Source organism: Oryza sativa, chromosome 6, assembly GCF_034140825.1.
Source record: "Oryza sativa Japonica Group chromosome 6, ASM3414082v1".
In the NCBI taxonomy this organism is placed as follows: Eukaryota; Viridiplantae; Streptophyta; class Magnoliopsida; order Poales; family Poaceae; genus Oryza; species Oryza sativa.
In genome coordinates, this window is record NC_089040.1 from 31,243,930 (window position 1) to 31,268,244 (window position 24,315).

Below are 24,315 nucleotides of genomic sequence, written 5' to 3' on the forward strand. Positions count from 1 at the left end.
GTTTTTGTTTTTGGTTTTCTGTCTGTATCGTGGTACGCTCTGCTTCTGCTTCTATGGAATGAAGAGTGTGTGTGTGTTTTCCCTCTGGTGGAGTATGTTGCAGTTATATATACCCACTGTGTAATAGGCTTGGCTTGTAGGGCTGGTTTGGTTAGGGGCCTAAAAATTTTTGTGAATGTTAAATTTTAGTAACTTTTGGCATGGCTAATTTTGGCAAAGGTAAAATTGTGTTTATATTGAAGCCAAAGCCTAAATTAACTGTTGAAATGGCCTATTTTTTTAGGCAAGCCAAAATTTGGCTCCAAACCAAATAAACAATTAACACTATTGAAATTGCTAAATATTGGTAAGACCAATTTAGACCTCAAACCAAACCAGCCCGTAATATCTCTCTTTCCTGCGTTCTTTCAATTTTCCGTTTCTAATGACGTTGAGAACTCCCTCCGTCCGTCCTATACTCACTCTCTCTCATATAGAAGTAAGTGATTTTGAAGGGATGTAACATATTCGTGTTACAAATCTGACAAATCCCCAATACTACGGAACTGCTTGTTAATCGCCGTGTAGAATGTCCATCATGTATGATGTCACTGGCCGTTAATGTCCTGACGTCACTCCACGCGGCATTAGGCCCATTAATGCGCAACTAAACGTCCGCCTTCTTGGGCCGTAAACGGGCCTGATGCTCTGATTAGCTTTTGAATGGGCCTTTAACAGGTCCTGACGTTCAGTCATTAGGCCTTATTTGCTTTTACATCTGTTCTTTATTACTCTCCCCATTTCAAAATATAAGACACAAAGAAATAATTATTATCATATTATAATTTGGATCATCCTAATAAATATAATGCATGCATTCAATAGAGTTAGAGAATGTGAGAGAAGAATTTAAAAAGGTAGTAATTTAATTTAGAATATGTCATAGTTAATGGCATACATGCATGTCATAGTTCGTGCTACAGCTGGCTACAGATCCGTAGTCCACTGCTCTTCTATTTCATCTTTTATCTCATTAAAATATGTTTATAGCTGGCTAATAGTCTGTTATAATACCTACTCTTGTATTATGAAATGGAGGGAGTAATTTTATAGATATAAAATCAGGAAGAAGAAACAGAACCATAAACCATAATCCATCATCAAGAAATCCCACACCCGGAAAACTTTAACTGAAGGAGTGCACAAAACCTGCCTCTCATGTCTGTTAGTCTGTATCAAGAATCAACTCAGATTAGAGAGCCAAAGACCAATAGACGGAACAAAAAAAAAAAGGAAAGGAAACCGGAGGTAGCAGTGAGGGATACTGCTACTGAGAAGAAGAGCATCAGAGTCATGGAAGACGAGCAACACAGCTTAGCAAAATAAAAATAAGCCAAGCTTCTGCTTCTCAAGCAGGATATACATGTCGTCATCTGCACTTCCTTCTTAGCAGCAACAGCAACTTACCCCCACAAAGCAAATAAACAACCAAATCATAGCACAAGTGGAGCATACATACTACTACTAGTATTTTAGTAGAATAGAAAAAAAAAAACGCAACTTGGCGACGAATTAACCCAAATTAAAATAACAAGAGAGAGCAACTCGGGCAGAGGGAAAAATTCGAGCTCAGAAGTCAGAACTGATGAGCAAATTAAATACTACTCGAATCAAGGAAGAAGTTAATAGTGATCGACTGTTTTCACTCGTAAGGCAAGCGGCTAAACGCCAAAACGAACATTCTAACGGGGCGACCAAGTTGCCAGTTCACCATCCGAAATGAATGTAGTACTAGTAAATCATTAAGTACAGTAAACCATAGCAGCCAGAGGTCACTTGCATCAAACTTTACAGTGAAAGAAACGGCCGGTGGTAAACGTGCGGTATCTGTATGTACATGGCAGGAGCAATTGGGTTGCCATTTATCCCAGCAATCACAAGGTAGGAGTCTAGGACCAGCAGCAATGGGGTTAACCAACAAAACATATGCCCAGCTTTGCTCTAGTGTACACAATTTACTTGTCAAACAGAAGCGCACCTATCCAAATCTTATGGATTCTACTGCCTGACTAGGCTTCTTCTTGAGCTTACAAATTTACTTGCCAGGTTGGGGAATACAGGTTGCAACTTGCGAGCAGACCGAGCAAGCCGGCAGTAACAGAGATGCTTCCTGATACACCATATGAGAAAAAACGGTCTGTGGTTATAGTTATGCAATCAGTGAAAGGAACATGGGTTAACAGTAGCAAGAAGTTCTTTCTTGATAAAATCACCTTATCAGCTACTTCTGTTGAGGGATAGAATCGCTGCAAAACTTCTTGAAAGTTTGGCACTCGTCAACCAAAAAGTCACTGCAAATTTTGGCACAAATCAGCAAATTGGACTCATGAAAACTTCTGTAGATGCAATATAGGAGAACTAGAAACTTACTAGATGCGTTCAACCATTTCTGTTGGATCCCATCTAGGGCTCCAGGGATAGTCATTTACTGGAGCTGACATGATAGGTAACCCCTGGGCATTGAAGTGCTGCGGAGGATTCACCACAAAAAAGGTTATTTCCCCACACCTTGAAAGAACAATTTAACATACAGAGTAACTTACAAGGGCAACACCTGCCCTCTCTAGCCAGTAGATGCTAAATCAACACTACAAGTCAATCAATAACAAAAGAAGGTTAACACATCATAGTCTTGCATGTTTACTTTTTTATCATTTTCAGGAAGAAAATGGTCCATCCATTAGAGAGGTGAATTGGAAGGGGTGAAATGAAATGGAATAGTATAACAGCTGTTGGTCTCATTTTTGCCTCCCCATAGGATCTCCAAAAAAGAAAAACGATGTGTCTGTGTTTCTGTGTGTTTTGTTTGGGTAGATGGGCTATAGGTATCATCCTTGTTCACTTCTACTGACTACCCAGCTCTAAATGCTGATATCAACAACAAGACCTCTATTGAGCATGTAAGTTACAACTAGCAATAAGCAGTGACAAACCAAATAAATACCTGAGAACTCTCTAATGTCAGCACAGGTTGATGCTTAGGGAATTGGAGGGGAATGACAAAGTGGACCTGCAGCAGTTACATGATATATATTGTTAGTAATATACTAACTGGTAGAAAATTAAAGTCATATTCCACTAGTACTTTTTCATTACAGTTCTAAAGCTGTATCAGATCGCTGGTCAGATTGGAAAACAGATAGCAGTCATGTAATGGAAAAACAGAGAAAGCACTAGATTCACAAATTTTATGACATACCAGAAAAGTGAAAATCCCTGAGATGGAAAGAATCGTAGCTTTTCTGCAAAAAATCTGAAGTGTGGACAGGTTGGTAGACAATTTGGCAAAGCAGACAATAACATACGAAAACAATGGCAAACAAGTACCGGATCAGCCTCTAATGGCCTTCCAAAAGTAGGAGCCAATGCTTCAATGAAACGTCTTCTAGAACCAATTGAAGCTGATGCTTCCACAACCTTCGGTATAGATTAGAAACATAAGTTTTGTATAACAGACACGAGTTGCACGATTAATGCTATGCCATGCTACCTTTAGCAATACCTCATCTAACTGATAAATGATTCAGTAGTAGCTAGTTTCCAGTAAGTCTAGTATGCTTAAAATAATGGGAAAGGATGTACATTTTATGCATAAAGGTACTTCCACTAAATAATAAGATTGAAATACAGGAAATTTTTTCTTGCTTGAATCACCTAAACAATTCAACAATAGCATCAGATCTACTGTCTATCCTTTTCTTTTATTCCTCAATCCTCACTTATTTTCCGCACACTATTTTTCAAAGGATGATTAGTCATTCCATTAACATGACAACTACACTACGATGTAAAGTAGTAATACTATCAACAATAAGAGCAGGCAGTCAAGACCAACAGTTACATGCAAAACTTAAAGCTATAGTACCTGGATTTTAAGATTTTCTTCCAAGTTAGGAAGATACTCAGCCATGCACCTTCACAATTCAGGCCAAGAAAGGAAGCACACATCAGCGACAGTTACTTTACTTCTTTGAAATGTTGTAACAGAAGAAGAAAAACACTGGCAAATATGTGTGGTTTGTGCTGACATATAATATATGCAATGAGAGACAATCTTCATGTGCAAGTCTGGCAAGCTTACATTCCATCTAACCATGGAGGGAGTTTAACATCATCAACTGAGAAAAATGACTTCAAATCTGGGGTTGAGACTAATTTGAGTCGTGGTGCAGAAGGAACAGAGGAGTAACTTCTGCTAATTGGAAAAACAGCCTGCATAGCAACCAACACATTTTCAACACAATAGAAAAGTAATAGGTTCCATAAGATTGTACAAACTATAGATACAGACATACAGTGAACAGTTGTGCCCCACAGAAGCACAGGATGTGTATTGCAACCTTTTTTTTCTTTGCTAGAAGTTTACCAAGTTTATTTTCGTTTTAAACCCTTGCCAATCATATCATATACTCCCTCGGTCCCAAAATATAAGCATTTTTAGAATAGTGTCAAGTCAAACTTTTTAAATTTTGACTATTAATAACAAAAAAAAAAGATTGATCATGTATATTTGATATTACTAGATATATCATTAAACAAACTATCATAATATACAATTCTTTTTAGTTAAAACATCTTACTTTTGTAGATATTATTGGTCAAAGTAGCATCTTAAAGACCATGTTGAAGTCCAAAAATACTTATATTTTGGGACAGAGGGAGTATTTCTAAATTAATATATGCTGGCACTGATTGGGAAGTTTCCATAAAGAATTTTCAGTTCATTTGCATATTTAGTACTTCTCTTTTTGCAGCGTGCATATTGAGTACTTGATAATCACATCATGTATTTCTACTTTAACATCCAAGTGAGATCCCATAACAACCAAGACACTCATTTCTAAAATATGTTAATACATATAAGGGATTGTTAAGCGTGAAATTTACATCCTTATTTTCAGGAAAACTTATGATCAATTTGAATTTCATGTACTGGTGTTGTGCTTTGCCCAGTATAATATGCAACGATGGGACTATTCTAGAGCAGGAGTAACCATAATAACAGAGAGACAGTCCGTCTGTGTGTACTATCTTGTTAGAGAAGATGGAAACTATCTTTGCTACATGAGATTTACCAAGTGCTGTTCCAGAATAAGATATGGACGAAAGGCCTTCCTACAATCATTACTTTAGTGCATTTCAAATTTCAACAGATCATAACCAGCTAAAAATTTGCTGAATGGATTCCTCGTCATCATCACTGCTACCATTTTAACTATGCCCATGGAAGGAATGGCATTAGAAGTTAACCTGCAAATGGATCTTTTGAGGAAGTTTCCAAGGACATCCAGGAACCAGTTTGGCAAGGTCCAGATCCAGAAGTGGGACAGCAAATTTCACCTCATCTGGCTATAAGTGAATATATTAAAAATAAGTAAGAGCAAACATCAATTTTCATGAAAGAACAGATATGGAAACTAGTAAACTTACTCTACCATTGGACGATACCGTGCAGACTTCAATCCCCTGTTCAATGTGTCCATTTTAAAAAGTTGTTACTGAACCATCGATTATCATAAAACAAGAAAGTTAAATAGGCAAAAATAAGAGGCGATAAGCTGTAGAATGGATCAACCAATTATGAGTTACGAATACATGGTTCTTCTTGGGATATTAATATTCCAGAATAACTGCTAGTCTTCTACTTAAAAAATATATACGCTCGGTGCATTAATTAGATAATCATAATGCCCATAGGAAGGAAGATGTGCTGAATGTAGTGCATTACCTCCTTAGACAGAACTGTGCTTATTTCAAATTTCAGTCTTGCGTCATCAACCTCGGCTGCCCGCTTCTTTTGGTATTCAATATAAAATTCACTGCACCAAAATCAAGTGAAGAGCAACCAGTTTAAAAGCGAGTTTAGGATCAAAACTTCCAGAACATTTTTTCCACACTGACAATCCAGGATCCCAATATATCATCCACAATAAAGGCATATGCAATCGCCGTCGCGTACAATTCCCTTGCGTTTGCAACTCTCAGCTCCAACTGACTCCAATCATCACACACGCGAAGCGCGATTACAGTAAGCAACTAAGGAGCAACATCGCTAGCATACAGAGTTATCCTTACCGGAGCTCTTTGATGAGAGAGAGGAGGGCCGAGGTGTCCCGGCAATCCCAATTTGCCAAGCAGCTCTTCTCCCCACTCCCGGTCTCATCGAAATCGACTAGCGGCTGAAACCCCTCGTCGTCCGGGCCGAACACCACATCCGGCGCCACCTTCGGCGACAGCGCATTGTACAGGAAGTCCCCTGCGATTGCAGAATCATCAGAGACATGAAACCCTAAACCATTGGAGCCAGCGAGCGGGAGGGTTTACAGTAGACGTAGTCGAGGCAGAAGGGGATGGCGAGCGTGAAGCGATCGGCGTAGCGGCCGTCGCGGCATCCGGACCAGATCTGCCCCACCTGCAAGGAAGGAGAGAGCGGGGGTGAGGCGGGAGCGGAGGAGGAGAGAAGCAGTGCGCGGGGGTACCCACCCTGATGGGGAGGTTGGCTTGGGAGAGGACGAAGTTGAGCTGGGCGGCGACGAGGGGCGCGAGCGGGGCGCCGGACGTGGAGGCGAGCGCGGCGGTGTCGGCCGGCGGAGACATCGCCGGCGGCGGCGGCGGCGGCGATGGATTCGGGAGGTTGACGCTTCCCCTCTCTCTCTCTCTCTCTCTCTCTCTTCTGTAGTTGTGTTTTTTTTTTTACAAAGGGAGAAATGAGTCAAAACACTGATTCATGTGTTTTGCTTTAGGACAGCCAACACACTGTGGCCACTGTGGCCGAGTCTAGTTCTGAACTTTTTCTTCAAACTTCCAACTTTTTCATCACATCAAAACTTTTCTACACACACAAACTTTTAAATTTTTTCGGCACATCGTTCCAATTTCAACCAAACTTCCAATTTTAGCTTGAACTAAATACACCCATCACAAAGCAGTAAATTTGGCAAATTTCTTTTGATCTTTCCAAAATATTGATGATATATGAGAGCATGTCTAGTAGGCCAACCTGGACCTACGATAGTGTTATCATGTCAGCTTCACTGTTGTGCTAGAAGATGGAATGGTAGAGAGAGAACACGAGTCGACGATAGAATTATCGCCAGCTGTAGCACGCGGTACAATGAAGAAAGAGAAATAAGCCTAATGGAGATTGGTTCATGGTTGGAACAATGGTAAAGAATGCAGTAATTAGTGGGACCCATATCAATTAAAAAATATATTAGTTGTTACTCCGTAGTTATATGAGCAACCTATACTAACGGGATATAGATGATGTGGTTGTTTTATAGCCAGCAAGTTGATGATATTATTAAACCTGCTCTGATAGGTGAGAATTCATTCTAGTTTTTGAACATGGTGAGAATTGTTATGGTGTTCCTCATGTGATTAACTAGTTAGGAAATATGGTTGACGGCCAACAATCCGTAGTAATGGGGTGGCCGAATCAAACATTCGACACACGGTAAAGGAACCCTATTAAGCATATGTGTTTTTACTCTCTAAATTTGGATGCCGGTTTATCGACGCTCTGAAGTCCTCTATTCACAAGGGACGATGGATTTGCCTAGTAGATCGCCATGAGGAAACTTATAATTGTATCTTGCTAAATCAAGAAGGAATGAATGTATGCATATTTTCAGGCAGCGGTAGAAATCACTACTTAGTAATGGGCCGTACTAGCCATGTGGCAGTGCACGAAGCAAGACAGTTATAAACGAAATTTCACCTTGCACTTTGTAACTTATTATAGTCATTTAGCCATACAGTTTGTGTAGTCTCCACGGGAACGATGTATTCCCTAGATTTGATTTGCTTTGTTGTTCTAAGTCTCGTGGCACCTTGTGTTATATTTGTACTACTTTGCTCTCCTAATCTAATAAAATTGACCGGCGACTCTCCGCCGTTCCTGATGAAAAACAAACTAATAAAATTGACTAGCGACTCTTCACCATATAAGTGAAAAAAAGTGATGGTGTGAAATATGGGAACAATTCATTACATATGGGAATGGTCGGATGGGCATTCACCACCTTTATCTTTTTACCAGTATAAATAAATCATGACTATGCCTTTTGCAAGTATAAACAAATCAGGACTACGCAAAATAACTTAGATGGAAATTAATGGCCCCATCGTTTGGCTTATTTACAAACGAAAAATAATGTGAATAAAACTTTTATATATGTGTTCTTGGCGAACTAAAAGCAAAAGTTGAAAAATAAACTTCGATGAAAAAACTCCAAAATCAACTCCAAATTTAAGGTTGAAAATTTAAATTTTGACCGATAAGTATAAGTATAAGCGAAAAGATGAGGTTGTAAATCGAATCAGTAAAATAAGCGAGATTCAAACGAATCCTGAAGATCTTATTTCACTTTCTGACGACAGCAGCCATGCTGCCCATGCACCATACTTCACTTTTCTGATTCATACTGCACAACATTCAGCGAGCAATTCTGCTCGCTCACTGTCAAACAAACAGATTAGGTAACTGGGACAATCTGGTTCCAAGAATTTCCTAACATCGTGTGGTTCCAAGAATGGTTTCACAAATTTTACAAGTCCTTATGTACAGTGAAAGAATGTCAGATAAAATCTTCTACAACAAAACTGCCAGAATGTTGGCACTGCTAAGGTTCCTGTGCAATTTGCATGATATTTTGTACATCACTCTATAAGTTTCTTCGTCAATGGAAGTAAAAGGAAATTACTTCCAAATGTACAATTAAACTGGCGCAGGAGAACTTTGCAGAGCTGCAAAGTAGTCCTCATTGACATTCTTCAGTAGATTGTCGCTCCCTAAACTGATACACCAGGATATGGACCCTCTATCCAAAGGCCATGGCAAAGCTGAAACAAAATAAGGAAAGCATACTCAGTTCAAAATTTAAACCATGTGCTACAATAATCTATTGAAAATACACACAAATCTTAGCATATGATAGTTCTGTTCTACAGCTTAGGGAGGAAAAGAAAAATCAAGGCTCCAGTGAGCTCCAAAATAGGAAAAGGTCTAAAGCGTACTACCTCCGTCGCGATTTTTGTAAGGTGTATCTTATTTAAAAGTCATTGTCTTTTTGAGAATAAACTTTGACCATTGAATACCCATACAATATGAGTACTCCCTCCGGTTTCATAATTCTTGACGTTTTAGACAATAACACGATCTTGAAATATATCTTTGACTATATTTTTATATTAATATGTACAATAAATACATATTTTTTTTATTTTCATTATAGCATTTTGTAAGGCAAACTATATATGTTGTTTTAGTACCTTAAAAATAAATATATTTAAGTTATTGTTAGTCAAAGTTATAAAAGTTTGACAAAAAACTTGTCCAAAACGTTAAGAATTATGAAACCGGAGGGAGTATATTGGTATGATTTTTAGACAATAAATTTTGGTCCAGACCTTAGGGCTGGCTGATTAGTATGAAAATCAACCGAGGGAGTATTTCTTAAGTAAGATTTCCCGAGAGAACTGATTCAACAGGGCCTTAGGGCTGGCTTTAAATAGAGCAATATTGTCATTCCGCACACAATTGTCAGCAGAAAATGATAGCTTAGGAAAATTTGGAATGACATAAGATGTTAAGTACTTGCAGGAAAGCCCTTATTTATCATTTCTTTCATGAAATAGAGGGTTTAAATGATCCAGTTGCACACAGTTTTTTTTCTTTCTGACAAGTGCCATGTAAGGTAAAACAAGGAACAGGGGATACCTGCAGAACTGCCTGTTTCTTCCTCCTTTGCTGTGTGTAACATAATTGTTCCGGTAAGAATTGTTATCAGACCACAAAATTCAGAAGCAATGCTACTGAAGCTTTGACCAGCCCAGTCCTGCATTTGATAGTAAGATGAATTAAGTCGTGAGCCCCATCCAAGGGATCAGTCTCAATTAACTAAACCTTAAATATTTGTTTCTACCTTGAACATAATTCCACTTGCCACTATTGTAAGAGTCGTAAACATTACATAATAAATTGGAGAAACAACAGCTAAATCAAAGGTATCCAGTGCCTGCAAAGTGGGAAAAAAAATCATGATTACATGAAAAGTGAGATACACTGAATGATCAGAATAGCACAGAAACATTGCACCACTCAAGGTTTTTTAGCATTTGTGGTAAAAAAAACAAATTTATTTTTCAAAGATTTTCAAAAACTGAAAAATAGATCATGAGGAAGCAATCGAGCAAAACATACTTGCACCAAGTAATTGGTAGCCAGGAAAATGTGTTACCTTATTGAGGTAATTTATCTGAGAAACCACACAGATGATTGCAATGATAACAAAAAGCCATGTGTGTGGATAAGCAACCTGGTTCATTCCATCCAGCGTAAGCTTTATAGCAACACCAATGGCTTTGATGCTAACGACCTACAGAATACCAATGGTTCGTTAACCACATATGCCTACCACTAGATTGTGCATCCAATAGCAAAACACACTTACTGTTAGTGATCCCATAGAAGAGCAGATGCCCAGATATATCATGATATTTGTCTGACCATATCGAGGTTCAAAGAAGAGAACTAGTGCTGCCACGACTACTAAGGTTGCTACCGCATATGTTAGAAATCCTGGAGGTGTTGAAACCACAATATGTTCAGAGAAAGCATGTTAGTTATATAGCTGTGACCTATACAGTGTTGCAGAAATGTGTGTCAGTGACTAACCTGGTTGAATGGCTAAGTTCCAGATTTCCTCTACAGAATTAGGCATATGTTCTTGAGGAGCATGTATAACAACAATAACTGAACCGACAATGCATGATACACAACCAAGAACACCTAGCTTCTCAAGCCGTTCCTTCAGCACGAAATGTGCTAAAAATGAACTGTCCAAATTGGAGAAAAAAAACAAAATGTATGTCAACCATATATAGGAGAATCAAAGATAGTGCTGACTACTGAACTTAAGGCTTTGGTTTGAAAAAAATCACCTTACGATTATGCTTAGTGCCCCAAGGGGAGTCACAAGTACGGCTGGTGCAAAGGTATAAGCAACGAAGTTTGCTATCTCCCCAAGCAACACTTGTGCAATCAACAGAGATGACATTCAGCTGCATTGTCAAGTTTAATTAAGCTAACTGTAAATGCTGTGTAGAGTGAGCATACTTGTCATCATTCCAGCCCACCATAGAGGTTCCAAAAGATAAGTGTATCCTCCACCACCTGTAATGTGTTAGAAAAGAAGCAGGTAAGATGAAATGGGAGGGCAATTACCCACAAAGAGTCATCAGAGTAAGTAAAAAAAAAGAAAAAGAAAAAGAATCCATGTTTAGATTGGCAACGGAGATGAAACAGTAAAAAAAAACATTTGCTTTTACATTGCCAAAATGCCAACCATGGTAATTGAACGCAGGGGGATAAATAGGGAGCACGGCATCTGAAAGTCAAGATATCTGGGTTCAAATTTTAGAGATCCGACCCAAAAGCATTTGAATTGACAAGGTCTTCCAAGACGAAACAGCAAGAGTTTCCGTTTGCATCTAGAAGACAGCGACAATGGCGACGACCGCGATGCTGATTTGCACGCACGAGCAGGCTTACGACTTGGACTAACCAACCGCAGCCTCGTCAAGATCTAGAAGCGGAGCAACAGCAGCCGCCACCCAATCGCGGCGGCGCAGGTAAGCAACGATTTGTCAAACAAAAAAACCACCCTAATCATCAGGACAGGATGGGATCCAATTGCAAAAATGCTCTGCGTAATCCATAATTCCAGGTGTTGCTGCATACGAATCAAGATCCACCAAAGTGTTCGATTATTCCCCAGAGAAGGGATTGAGATGCGGGCGTCGTCAAACTAAGCGAGATGCCGTGCGACCAATTGAGCTAGGCGGCGACCAATCCCAAGAAGCAAACAACGGTTGACCTGAGAATGAGGCAGCAAAGCAAAGAGAGAGATGACCTGCGCGGACGCCGCCCTTGCCGGCGCGGATGAGTCCGATCTTCTTGAGGATGAAGCTGGCGCCGATGAAGGCGCTGGACGCCACCGCCAGCGAAAGCCCCACCGTGTTGTCCGACACCCCCATCCCGGCTTCCTCCTCCTCCTCCTCCTCTCGCTCTCGCGCGGCGACGCAGCGAATCCCCGGCCGATTCCGTCCTCCCGCGCGTCGCCTCCAAAATTCGAAGGCGCACAGCGCGAGGCGCGCCAATTTTCTCTCTCTGTGTGTGTTAATGTGTTTGTATTAATTCGCGCGCGCGCGCGGTGGGCGTGAGTTGCCGGCGGCCACGACGAGTCGACGACGACGAAGACGAAGACGAAAGGGAAGAAGAGAAAGAGAAAGAGCAGGGGTGGGGCCAGCCAGGTAGGACGTGGGGCCAGCCTGTCAGTCATTGTCATGTGGCGCCACCCCGGCATGTACGGGGGAATTCTCATTGGAGCCTTCTTTTGGCTCGTGGACAAACTGGCAAAACAGTAGAGATATGCCACTTGGCATCTTATGTTTTCAAATTCCATCGCATCTTTATATGCTTGTCCTATTTTGTTTGAAACCAGCTAAAGAATTAGTACAGCGGTTGAGAACTAAACCGGCATATGTTTTTATCGATGTGATCCATAACTTATGCTGTCATGAACTAGAATCAGTGGCGGATCACATCGATAACTTATGGTGTCATGAACTAGAATCAGTGGCGGATCAATAAAGAAATAGCAATGAGGTCTAAACAAACTAGATAAAGTTATATATGGTAAAAAATTTTAGTGGGGTCTTTGTGGGGGCTCTCATAGTCTTTACATCAGTAGTAGTGGAGGCTCGAGACCCCGCCGCCCCACGCTGGATCCGCCCCTGACTAGAACGGTAACTCTTAGCCTCAAGGCTACTATACAGTGGCTTCCTCTCCTTTAATACAAGTATACACTGCGGGGTTAAAAAAAACTGTAACTCTATCAATCTAAGTTTTTATTAAGTTTTATATCTGATGCACGTGCTCGTATTTACGATTAATTATTTTTTAAATTTTATTGTTGCTATCTGTGGTAATAAATTTGTCAATATTGAGAAATGACAGTCTCTCCGGTATGGTTATAGGTGGTGCGCGTGTATGTGCATCAATGTATGTGAGCATCTTCCGTGTTTTGAAAAAATAACTCGGGGTCATTGTCATCAAATTCATCACATTAACATTTATTAGGTTTTCTTTTTATCCACTCTTATCCAGACAACTGATGAATGTATGAAAGGTAAGCGATATTTCAGTGATTTAAGTTTGATTGGTGGTCATATACTCCTATATTGTTTTCAAGTTGCCTTTAACTTGTACAAACATGTTTTGGCGTGAGTTAGGGTCTGGGCGGCACCCAGGCGACTGGGTTGCGGCAGCCTTCTCCTCCCATGAAAGGAGGATCTGGATGGAGGTTCTCTCCGATCTGCTCAGAAAGTCTGCGGAGGTCACGTCTGCGATCTGTAATTGGGTTGGTGATCAGGTTAATCGTGCTGGTTCTGGTTGGATCTGGCCTAATGCTTTTCGACATCGGGCAGGATGGAGGCTTATCATGGGACAATGGAATCCTAATCCGAGGAGGAGGGCGGATATGAAGTTTGGTAGAATTACGCCTGTTGTCAAATTCTGGTACGGCAAGTTCTACAGGGGTCACACCAAAGATATCATTGATGTGGATCTGTTTTGGCGATCAACCGTGAAAGAAAAGGACTCGGAGCTGCTGGGGTATAAATTCAGGTACAAGGAAGGGATAAAATCAAAAATATCTCTCGGGTCACAGATATCTAGTGCAGGTTTCAATCTAGGGTTCGGTCATCTAGCCCTTGTGCTTAAGGTCATGGCGGCTGCCGAGGGTGGGGGTGATCAAGGGACTATCAATGCGATAGTTGCCCACCCGAAGCCTTCCGGTGCGTCGTCGTTGCCCCCAGGGAGCAGGTTGGAATCTGAACTCCAAGCTGTACTAGTTCTGAATCAAAGCGTGGATGGGATACATGATCAGGCAACAGGTTCAAGAGTGCTGCCATCGTCTGGAAATCATGATGGTGGGTTGGCAAGTAATAACCTGAGCAGTCAAGGCCCTACAGTTTTCACTGAAGGAGAGGTTGTCGATGAGGAGGAGGATGCGGTTGAAATTGAAATCGAAGAGAACGAAGTTCAGAAGGCCGGTCAATGGACGATCCTAGCGAGGTTCTACTCGCTCAAGTTTCCTAATCAGTCGGCTCTGTTTGAGGATATGAGAAGAGCATGGCGTTTGCGGGCGGAGATGAGTTACAAGTCCCTAAAGGATAACCTCTTCATTGTGTCTTTTAATGCAGAAGGGGACTATAATTTCGTGCTGCAAGGAGGTCCATGGTTGCACAGAGGAGATGCTTTATTGGTGGCGGAGTTTAATGGCTTGTTAAACCCTTCCATGGTGAACTTGGATACAGTCCCTATTTGGGTCAGGATCTATGACCTTCCCCTAGTTATGATGAACAGAGCAAGAGGTGAACTCTATGGCAGTAAGATGGGCAAAGTTCGCGAAGTGGATGTCCAGGAGGATGGATGCAATAAGCATGATTTCTTCCGTATACGGGTGGATCTCCCAGTCAATCGCCCCCTAAGAAGAATGCTAGCTATTAAGATAAAGGTGCAAGGCAAAGAGGAGACTCGCAGATTTCACCTTCGATATGAAAGAGTCCCACACTTTTGTTTCTTCTGTGGGTTTATCGGACACTCAGATAAAGAATGCGAAAAGAGACTGACAAATGAGAATGAGCCTTTAGTATTTTCTGCTGAACTCCGTTGTTCGCCCTTAAAACCCTTTGAGAGAAAAGTGGGTAAAGTAAAAGCAGTTCATTCTCAAGGTGTTCAGAGAAAATTGTCTTTCAGGGGCCCAGGAAGTGTGAGTTCTTCGTCAGCGGGTATTAGACAGGATGCTAAGAGATATGAAGATCAACCCACAAGGGTGGATGCTTTTGATGGTTTTGATATTAGAGAAGGAAAAGGTGAAGACTCAATAGATAGTCAACTTGCTGACCAGACAAATATGCTGCACGTCTCGGAGGTGTCAAGCCTTGGACAGAAGAAGGGCAAGGATTTGGTTAGTAAGGAAACCAGCTCAATACCTTCAATGGAGATGATCCCAGCAATTAGAGACCTGAATGTACAGCAAGTTTCCTTTGGAGATGGCTCTACTGAAGAATTTGGAAGCCCAACAAAGAGGAAAGCTTTGCCGACAACAAAGAGCTCAGGCATTGTCCAGCAGGCTGTTTTGGAGTATGGCCAGAGAGGAGCGGAGGAAACGGCAAGCTCAACACGGGCAATGAAGAGGCTCAAGAAGGGAGTGGAGGCAAACATTGGCGTGGAAGACATGGAAGCAACCAGCCCAGGGGCTGCTGGTAAACTGGCGGGACCTATGAGAGGGTCTCGCCAGGAGAAATGAGTTGCCTAGCCTGGAACTGCCGTGGGATGGGGAACCCTGCGTCAGTTCGAGATCTGTGTGCCTTATCAAAGGAGGCGAGTTCCCGACTGGTTTTTCTATGTGAAACTAGACAAAGTGTGGAGAAGATGAGTCGCTTAAGAGGGAGACTGGGTCTTAGGGGTTTTACTGGTGTTAGCAGTGAAGGTATGAGTGGTGGTCTTGCCTTGTATTGGGATGAGTCTGTTTTAGTCGATGTCAAAGATATTAATAAAAGATATATTGATGCGTATGTGCAATTGTCCCCAGAGGAACCACAGTGGCATGTTACTTTTGTGTATGGTGAACCCCGTGTTGAGAATAGACATCGAATGTGGTCGTTGCTGAGAACAATCCACCAATCTTCGTCCTTGCCCTGGGCCGTCATTGGTGATTTTAATGAAACTATGTGGCAGTTTGAACACTTCTCAAGAACCCCACGGGGTGAACCCCAAATGCAGGATTTCCGTGATGTCCTGCAAGATTGTGAATTACATGATCTGGGATTTAAAGGTGTATCACACACTTATGATAATAAGAGGGAGGGATGGAGGAATGTTAAAGTTAGGCTTGATCGAATAGTGGCAGATGATAAATGGAGAGATATATACTCTACCGCTCAGGTTGTGCATCTTGTCTCCCCATGTTCTGATCACTGCCCAATTTTGCTGAACCTGGTAGTGAAAGATCCCCACCAACTTCGTCAGAAATGCCTCCATTATGAGATTGTGTGGGAGAGGGAACCAGAAGCTACCCAGGTAATTGAGGAAGCCTGGGTAGTTGCGGGAGAAAAGGCTGATCTCGAAGACATCAACAAAGCCCTGGCAAAGGTCATGACAGCGCTGCGATCTTGGAGCAGAGCCAAAGTGAAAAATGTAGGAAGAGAACTGGAGAAGGCTCGGAAAAAATTGGCGGAACTTATAGAATCAAACGCCGACAGAACGGTAATTCGCAATGCGACAGACCATATGAACGAGCTGTTGTACAGAGAGGAAATGCTGTGGCTGCAGCGGTCCAGAGTTAATTGGCTAAAGGATGGGGATCGAAATACGAAATTTTTTCATAGCCAGGCAGTATGGAGAGCAAAGAAGAATAAAATCTCCAAACTACGGGATGCAAATGGAACTGTTCACAGTTCGACAATGAAGTTGGAGAGCATGGCAACTGAATATTTTCAGGATGTGTACACTGCTGATCCAAATCTTAATCCTGAAACCGTTACTCGTCTTATCCAGGAAAAGGTTACGGATATCATGAATGAGAAGCTTTGTGAGGATTTTACGGAGGATGAAATTTCTCAGGCAATTTTCCAAATTGGGCCCCTGAAATCACCTGGTCCAGATGGCTTTCCAGCCAGGTTCTATCAGCGCAACTGGGGCACAATTAAAGCTGATATAATCGGTGCAGTTCGCCGTTTCTTCCAAACTGGACTGATGCCTGAAGGGGTCAATGATACGGCCATTGTTCTTATCCCTAAGAAGGAACAACCAGTAGATTTGCGAGACTTTCGGCCGATAAGCTTATGTAATGTTGTCTACAAAGTGGTATCCAAATGCCTGGTTAACAGATTGAGACCGATCCTAGATGATCTTGTTTCTGTGGAACAAAGTGCCTTTGTGCAGGGAAGAATGATAACTGACAACGCTCTCTTAGCCTTTGAATGTTTCCATGCTATGCAAAAGAACAAGAAGGCAAACCACGCAGCTTGTGCATATAAACTGGATCTATCAAAAGCCTACGACAGGGTGGATTGGCGTTTCTTGGAGATGGCAATGAATAAGTTGGGTTTTGCTCGCCGATGGGTTAACTGGATTATGAAGTGTGTTACCTCGGTGAGATACATGGTAAAATTCAATGGAACCCTACTTCAATCATTCGCTCCAACTAGAGGTTTAAGGCAAGGAGATCCTCTCTCGCCCTTCCTATTTTTGTTCGTGGCAGATGGACTGTCATTGCTGCTGAAGGAAAAGGTGGCCCAGAATTCTTTGACCCCTTTTAAAGTCTGCAGAGCTGCCCCTGGAATTTCCCACTTACTCTTTGCTGATGATACCCTCTTATTCTTTAAAGCACACCAAAGAGAGGCGGAAGTGGTAAAAGAAGTGCTCTCATCCTATGCCATGGGCACTGGACAATTAATTAACCCAGCCAAATGTTCTATCCTCATGGGAGGAGCCTCGACCCCGGCTGTCAGTGAGGCTATATCAGAAATTTTACAAGTGGAAAGAGACAGGTTTGAAGATAGATATCTGGGATTTCCTACCCCGGAGGGACGGATGCACAAAGGACGTTTTCAGAGTCTGCAAGCTAAGATTTGGAAAAGAGTGATCCAATGGGGTGAGAACCATCTCTCCACGGGTGGAAAAGAAGTGTTGATCAAGGCTGTGATTCAAGCCATCCCAGTATATGTGATGGGGATTTTTAAATTACCTGAATCTGTTATTGATGATCTAACGAAACTAACAAATAACTTTTGGTGGGATTCCATGAACGGCCAGAGAAAAATGCATTGGAAAGCCTGGGATTCGTTAACGAAACCAAAAAGCTTGGGTGGCCTTGGTTTCAGAGACTATCGGCTTTTCAACCAGGCACTTCTGGCCCGGCAAGCATGGAGGTTGATAACATACCCAGATAGCCTGTGTGCTAGAGTTCTTAAAGCAAAATATTTCCCCCATGGTTCCCTGATTGACACTTCCTTTGGGAGTAACTCGTCCCCAGCATGGAGAAGCATTGAGTATGGCCTAGATTTGTTAAAAAAGGGCATTATTTGGAGAGTGGGTAATGGAAATTCAATTCGGATCTGGCGGGATCCATGGCTGCCAAGAGATCACTCAAGAAGACCAATCACTGGGAAAGCAAACTGCAGACTAAAGTGGGTGTCTGACCTAATTACAGAAGATGGATCCTGGGATGTGCCGAAAATCCATCAGTATTTCCATAATTTGGATGCAGAGGTTATACTGAACATCTGCATTTCTTCAAGATCGGAGGAAGACTTCATTGCCTGGCACCCTAATAAGAACGGTATGTTCTCAGTTCGAAGCGCTTACAGATTGGCAGCTCAGTTAGTGAATATAGAAGAAAGTTCTAGCTCTGGGACAAATAATATTAACAAAGCATGGGAGATGATTTGGAAATGCAAGGTTCCTCAAAAGGTCAAAATCTTTGCTTGGAGGGTGGCCTCCAACTGCCTGGCGACCATGGTAAATAAAAAGAAGAGAAAATTGGAACAATCTGATATGTGCCAAATCTGCGACAGGGAAAATGAAGACGATGCTCATGCTCTCTGCAGGTGCATTCAAGCTAGCCAGCTTTGGTCATGTATGCATAAATCGGGAAGTGTTTCAGTAGATATAAAGGCCTCTGTTTTAGGAAGGTTTTGGCTGTTTGATTGCCTTGAAAAAATTCCAGAATATGAACAGGCCATGTTCTTGATGACTCTGTGGCGCAACTGGTACGTGAGGAATGAGCTAATACATGGCAAGTCAGCCCCGCCGACGGAGACGTCACAGAGATTTATACAGAGCTATGTCGATTTACTGTTCCAGATCCGACAAGCTCCTCAGGCTGACCTGGTAAAAGAAAAGCATGTGGTGAGGACTGTACCTCTGAAAGGAGGGCCTAAATATCGAGTGCTTAACAATCACCAACCATGCTGGGAGAGACCAAAAGATGGCTGGATGAAATTAAATGTGGATGGATCCTTTGACGCTAGCTCCGGTAAGGGGGGTCTTGGAATGATCCTCAGGAATAGCGCTGGTGATATCATCTTCACTTCTTGCAAACCCCTTGAAAGATGCAACAACCCGCTAGAATCAGAGCTGCGTGCCTGTGTTGAAGGGCTTAAGCTGGCGATCCATTGGACTTTGCTTCCGATTCAGGTGGAAACAGATTGTGCCTCAGTGGTCCAGCTTCTGCAGGGTACCGGTAGAGATTTTTCTGTTCTAGCCAACATCATTCATGAAGTGAGGCATCTGCTTGTGGGTGAAAGGGTGATTTCTATTAAGAAAATATGTCGTAGCCAGAATTGCATTAGCCATCATCTTGCAAATACGGCTAGAGCTGATTTTCTTGCTGGATTTTGGTTGGGAGAGAGTTGTAATCTTATCTCACATTTATTAAGCGAGAACTTTATGAGTGAGTAATATATTTCTTTCCCCCCGCAAAAAAGAAGTTGCCTTTAACTCCTGCAACTTCTCTTTCGTTGCGTATTAGTCCTGCCATCTGGGTGCACAATAAAATTATGACAACTTAATTACATATATATCTAGGCTAATACGCAACAACTTCAAAGCATTAATAAAGAAAGAAATGAGACTTTTTTTTTCTTTTGCTATTGCGTTCCGGAGCAGGGTCATCCATGTGTTTGACAACGTGTGTATCGTATGAAACCAAATGCATATATATGCATGATTAATTGCTGGGGCTCACAAATCTGAACATTTGGAAAACCTGATCCATCTCGCCTTGTCGGCATCGATATACTCCCTCCATTTTTTAATAGATGACGCCGTTGACTTTTTATCACATGTTTGACCATTCATTTTATTCAAAGATTTTATATAGATGTATAAGATATAAATCACACTTAAAGTAATATGAGTGATAAAACAACTCATAACAAAATAAATTATAATTACGTCAATTTTTTAAATAAGATGAATAGTCAAACATGTGAGAAAAAATCAACGACGTCATCTATTAAAAAACGGAGGTAGTATATACATCATCATGTGCTAGCTCTATCAGATCCTTGAGATCGACATCCAATTAATTAAACGGTGAAGCAAAAAACTCCGCGTGATTAATAATTAGTTTCATTACCAAATTGCCGTGGCCTAATTAATAAGTGAAACTCTTATTCGAAAAAATAATAATAAGTGAAACTAACTACTCCCAGAGTAACCAGTGCAGAGGATATTGCTAGATTTTAGTCACCTGTAATCCTTAAAAAAAAGGGGACAATTTGAACCATGCCACACAAAATTTACAAAATTTGTGATATGCCACCCTGACCCACATGTTATTGACTCATGTGGGTCCTACATGTCATTGAGATACGGGTAGCATATCTCAAATTTTACAAATATAGGGTGGCATGGTTCCAACAAACCAAAAAAAAAGTCAAGCCGAATTCACGAACGTGGATATACATGGAAGTTCATGTACCTCCTATTCTCTGATGAGCACCTTTCATCCTCTGGTAATGACTTGAATATGGTAATTATAACTATGAATACAATAAGTTAGATTCCATGGGTTTTTTCCGAACGCACAAAAGGATTGCACGTCATTATATTTGAAGAATAAGAATTTGTTTACACAACGCAACCAGCCATACCGGATAATGCCATGGAAGGGAGAAAAAAACAAAAGAAACCAGGGAAAAGAAAGAAACAAAAAAGAAATGATTTCATGGGTTAAGAGGCAAAGGGGTTGAGCCTTAGGGGGGATGGAAGGTATGGTGGGGTTTTTTCGAGCTTAGATGATGGACCGGAGGAGGCATCCCTACACCATGAGATATAAGCATTAATTTATAGTATTCAAAATTTTTACTACTTCAATATAAGCATGTCTAGGACACCGATTTCAATGAAAAAAAAGATTTATATATCTTCAGCAGATTGTATACTTGAGAAGAAAATTTAAGCAATTCAAAATCTAAATTTTGACCACTGAATTGATTAAAAGACTATAGCTTCTTATGTGATGGGCTATGCCCTCTCCCTACTCCCTGATGACCACCCTGGCGTATCACAGTTGTATGCTATTTTCTTCAATATATTGATGTATAAAAAAAATTATGCTTTTGTTAAAAAAATGATTAAAATAAAATATTGTTTTGTGTCTTAGTTACTACTAGAGGAACACTTACATTTTGAAATGGAGGGATTATTTTTTTTAAGAAACAAATGGAGGGATTACTTAGGAGCAAGTGGTCAAACATATCTGTAATTATTTACAGAAATCTAAGTTAATAAATCTTTTTACATACACGTGTTCGTTTTCCATGTGGCAATGCATGCGTAGGAAGCTGGTAGCTAGGACACTAGCCCTCCAGCCTTGACCGCTGAAGCACATGCAGGACGATAATATATGATGCAATAATCGATCGAGTTGACCGCACGTCTCAATGTATCATGCATCAGCTCCATTAATTTCGATCGACAAATATATATATTAGTGCATGCTCTTCTGGTTATAGATATTTATGATTTAATTAAACTTTTGAAATTATGACCATCACTTATTTCTCACATTTTAAGTTGTTTTTAAAGAATATATATATATATATTTGGCTTGAAAAGAATCATCATAGTATCACAAATATATTATATTTATGCATATACTCTAATATAAAATTGATGGCCAAAATTTGACAAGTTTAATCAAACTTTTCCTAATCAAGCATCAAAAACATCTGCGCGTCATCAGATTGATAATTCCTACCAATTATTATCAATTTGACCATTTGCCACACGGCTTATCAAGTAGGAGTAGGCCGTGCACATTACATAACCCTTCATCTTATAAAAACCAACTTCTAATTAATTTTGATTTTAGACATAAAAAGGATGCGTCTAGATTTAGCGTGACCTATCGAAGGATTTGATTAAGACACACGCAAATGCACGGAAAAAGGAGGAGACCGGAGGAGAAGAATAAAAGGCAACAAACTAATTAAAGTTGCATTATATTGATCGATCTAACTAACAGCAACTTTGGAAAGCCTGGAACTACCTACATGCATGTAGCATAAAAAAAACACGAATATTAGGAAAGAAACTAATATCAAATAATTAGAAGGGGTGAGGTTTCAAACCTAGTTCGTCTAGCCCAAAGTTAGACGGAAGACTCCTGGGTGTTTCTCTATGCAGCATGCCACGACGATGTTGGAATAGCTATCAGAATGCCTCGATCGATCGGCTTCTTTTGAAGGTTTGAAGCGTAGTTCTTTTTCGCGTATTCTCAAAAAAATAATACCTCAATCGACGACGTTAGCATTTTACAGCTGAATAAAGTCTTATTTTGAGGATTTCGATCGAGATTATAAAAATAATAGTTAAACGTGTGTGTAAAATTAAGTTTTTTTTGCGGGGAAAAGGAGATTATATTACTCAGAAACTAGCTCCTCGTTAACGAGGGCCGCTAAAAAATTACAACTATCATCAGGCCAAAATTCGGTGCAATACTCACACCGACCCTTATTGGCTAAAATATGGCTACAACCATTCTGATTACGGTGTATCTTCTTGATGATAATCTCCCTGTTCCCAAACATCAACTGTTTGATGTCTCTGACGATAAACGCCACTTCTGTCTCTGACGATAAACGCCACTTCTGATCTCCCCTTACTGACCGAGGAAATAAGCTTCACTGCTACAGAACAATCTAGCTCCACAACGATGGGTAGCAGAGTCCATTGAAGAGCCATATTAATCCCTTCTTTGCAAGCTAGAAGCTCCGCCTCCAAAGGACCACTGCAATGATCAAGAAAACCGCAGGCAGAGAAAATTACTTCTCCTTGGCTATTCCTCAGCACTGCACCAATACACCCCTTACCGGAGCTGGCATCAAACGACCCATCTACGTTGAGCTTCATCCATCCCTGATTTGGTTTCTCCCATCTCAGAATCGCTGGGGTTGAAGCAGATGGATCCTTCATTTTCGGCATTCTGCTATACTGGACGATATGCTTCCCTTTAATTAAATTTATCGATTGGCACTGTCTAACTTCCAGTAAGGACGAGATATAACTTTCAAGGAATCTCTTAGACACTCCAACAGGGGGAGGATTTTTACCATGTGTGATCTCGTTACGAACATACCAAATACGCCACAACACCATCAGGAACATAGCATGTTCTTCCCGCGGAACTATCTTCAACTGATCTAGTATCCAGTCTGCTCCTGTACAGTTTCCGACAATGTCCTTTGCTCCCTTCCCTACTACTTGCATAGCATCCCACAGCTTTTTTGCTTGCGGACATCGACAGAGAGCATGTGCAACGTCCTCTGCCTCCACCCCGCAGATACCGCAGGTGCCAGAAGCTTCAAGCTTCCTCTTATTCTTGTTTTCCATAGTTGCAAGGCTATTGGTTGCAGCTCTCCAGGTGAAAACCTTGACTTTTTGCGGTACATTGCATTTCCAAACCAAATTCCATGCCTTGGATATTTCAGCTTCAGAGGACCCCGACCCATTGTCAATAGCTGCTAGCTGAAGAGCGAGTTTGTAAGCCGATCTCACCGAGAAAATACCCAACTTATCCGGATGCCAGGCTAAGAAGTCTTCCTCTGCTCTTGCCGAGGGTCGGATTGTCAAGATCAACTCAGCATCCACTGGCCAGAAGATCCTCTTAACCACCTGTTCATCCCATGTACCATCCACTCCCATTAAATCTGCAACCCATTTGGTTCTACAATTACCTCTCACAGTAATAGGTCTTCGCGAGTGATTCCTCGGCAGCCACGGATCACGCCAGATTCTGATTGAGTGACCATTACCCACCCTCCATATAACGCCTTTCTTTAGCAACTCAAGACCATACTCTATTGCTCGCCATCTGGGTGAAGCATTTCCCCCAAAGGCAGTTGTCAATTAAGGAACCAGAAGGGTAGTATTTAGCCCTCAACACCCGAGCACAGAGACTTTCCGGCCTGTCAATCAGCCGCCATGCTTGTCTAGCCAAGAGAGCTTGGTTAAACAATCTAAAGTCTCTAAAACCCAGACCACCGTTTTGCTTAGGTTTTACCAGCTGGTCCTAGGATCGCCAATATGTTTTCCTCTTGCCTCTATCAGCACCCCACCAGAAACTACGAGAAATTTTATTAAGATCCTCACAAACAGAATTAGAAAGCTTAAACAAGCCCATAACATACACCGGT

At 41.2% G+C, this 24,315-nt stretch overlaps 3 protein-coding genes across 3 annotated transcripts; 1 reads left to right on the plus strand and 2 right to left on the minus strand.

The window, feature by feature from the left end:
* Positions 1–1,759: 1,759 nt before the first annotated feature.
* LOC4342073 (uncharacterized) lies at positions 1,760–6,752 on the minus strand. The gene is made up of 14 exons (XM_015785700.3): positions 6,523–6,752; positions 6,364–6,451; positions 6,115–6,295; positions 5,768–5,858; positions 5,470–5,505; positions 5,290–5,388; positions 4,121–4,251; positions 3,905–3,953; positions 3,367–3,456; positions 3,239–3,292; positions 2,984–3,049; positions 2,410–2,507; positions 2,253–2,330; positions 1,760–2,149 (listed from the first exon to the last, which is right to left on the minus strand). The coding sequence occupies exons 1-13, from the start codon at positions 6,634–6,636 to the stop codon at positions 2,261–2,263; spliced, it is 1,167 nt and encodes a 388-aa protein (XP_015641186.1). The 5' UTR covers positions 6,637–6,752; the 3' UTR covers positions 1,760–2,149; positions 2,253–2,260.
* A 1,675-nt stretch (positions 6,753–8,427) lies between these two features.
* Positions 8,428–12,302, minus strand: LOC4342074 (probable magnesium transporter NIPA6). Its single transcript, XM_015786195.3, has 9 exons — positions 11,955–12,302; positions 11,159–11,215; positions 10,984–11,074; positions 10,718–10,878; positions 10,494–10,621; positions 10,281–10,418; positions 9,966–10,058; positions 9,761–9,878; positions 8,428–8,883 (listed from the first exon to the last, which is right to left on the minus strand). Exons 1-9 carry the CDS (start codon positions 12,076–12,078, stop codon positions 8,759–8,761), a joined length of 1,035 nt encoding a protein of 344 aa, XP_015641681.1. The 5' UTR covers positions 12,079–12,302; the 3' UTR covers positions 8,428–8,758.
* A 751-nt stretch (positions 12,303–13,053) lies between these two features.
* On the plus strand, positions 13,054–19,798 carry LOC136357052 (uncharacterized). Its single transcript, XM_066311782.1, has 4 exons — positions 13,054–13,068; positions 13,296–15,397; positions 15,526–19,420; positions 19,781–19,798. Exons 1-4 carry the CDS (start codon positions 13,054–13,056, stop codon positions 19,796–19,798), a joined length of 6,030 nt encoding a protein of 2,009 aa, XP_066167879.1.
* The last annotated feature ends 4,517 nt before the right edge of the window (positions 19,799–24,315 follow it).

Coding starts and splice junctions, on each gene's coding strand:
- LOC4342073 (XM_015785700.3), bottom strand. CDS start 6,636: ATGTCTCCGCCGGCCGACACCGCCGCGCTCGCCTCCACGTCCGGCGCC. Junction 4,252..5,289: donor CTCAAAAGATCCATTTGCAG/GTTAACTTCTAA, acceptor GTTGCTATGCAG/GCTGTTTTTCCAATTAGCAG. Junction 3,050..3,238: donor CAGGGATTTTCACTTTTCTG/GTATGTCATAAA, acceptor TAACTGCTGCAG/GTCCACTTTGTCATTCCCCT.
- LOC4342074 (XM_015786195.3), bottom strand. CDS start 12,078: ATGGGGGTGTCGGACAACACGGTGGGGCTTTCGCTGGCGGTGGCGTCC. Junction 10,622..10,717: donor GAACTTAGCCATTCAACCAG/GTTAGTCACTGA, acceptor CAACACCTCCAG/GATTTCTAACATATGCGGTA. Junction 9,879..9,965: donor CAAGTGGAATTATGTTCAAG/GTAGAAACAAAT, acceptor TATCAAATGCAG/GACTGGGCTGGTCAAAGCTT.
- LOC136357052 (XM_066311782.1), top strand. Junction 15,398..15,525: donor CTGGCGGGACCTATGAGAGG/GTCTCGCCAGGA, acceptor ATGTGAAACTAG/ACAAAGTGTGGAGAAGATGA.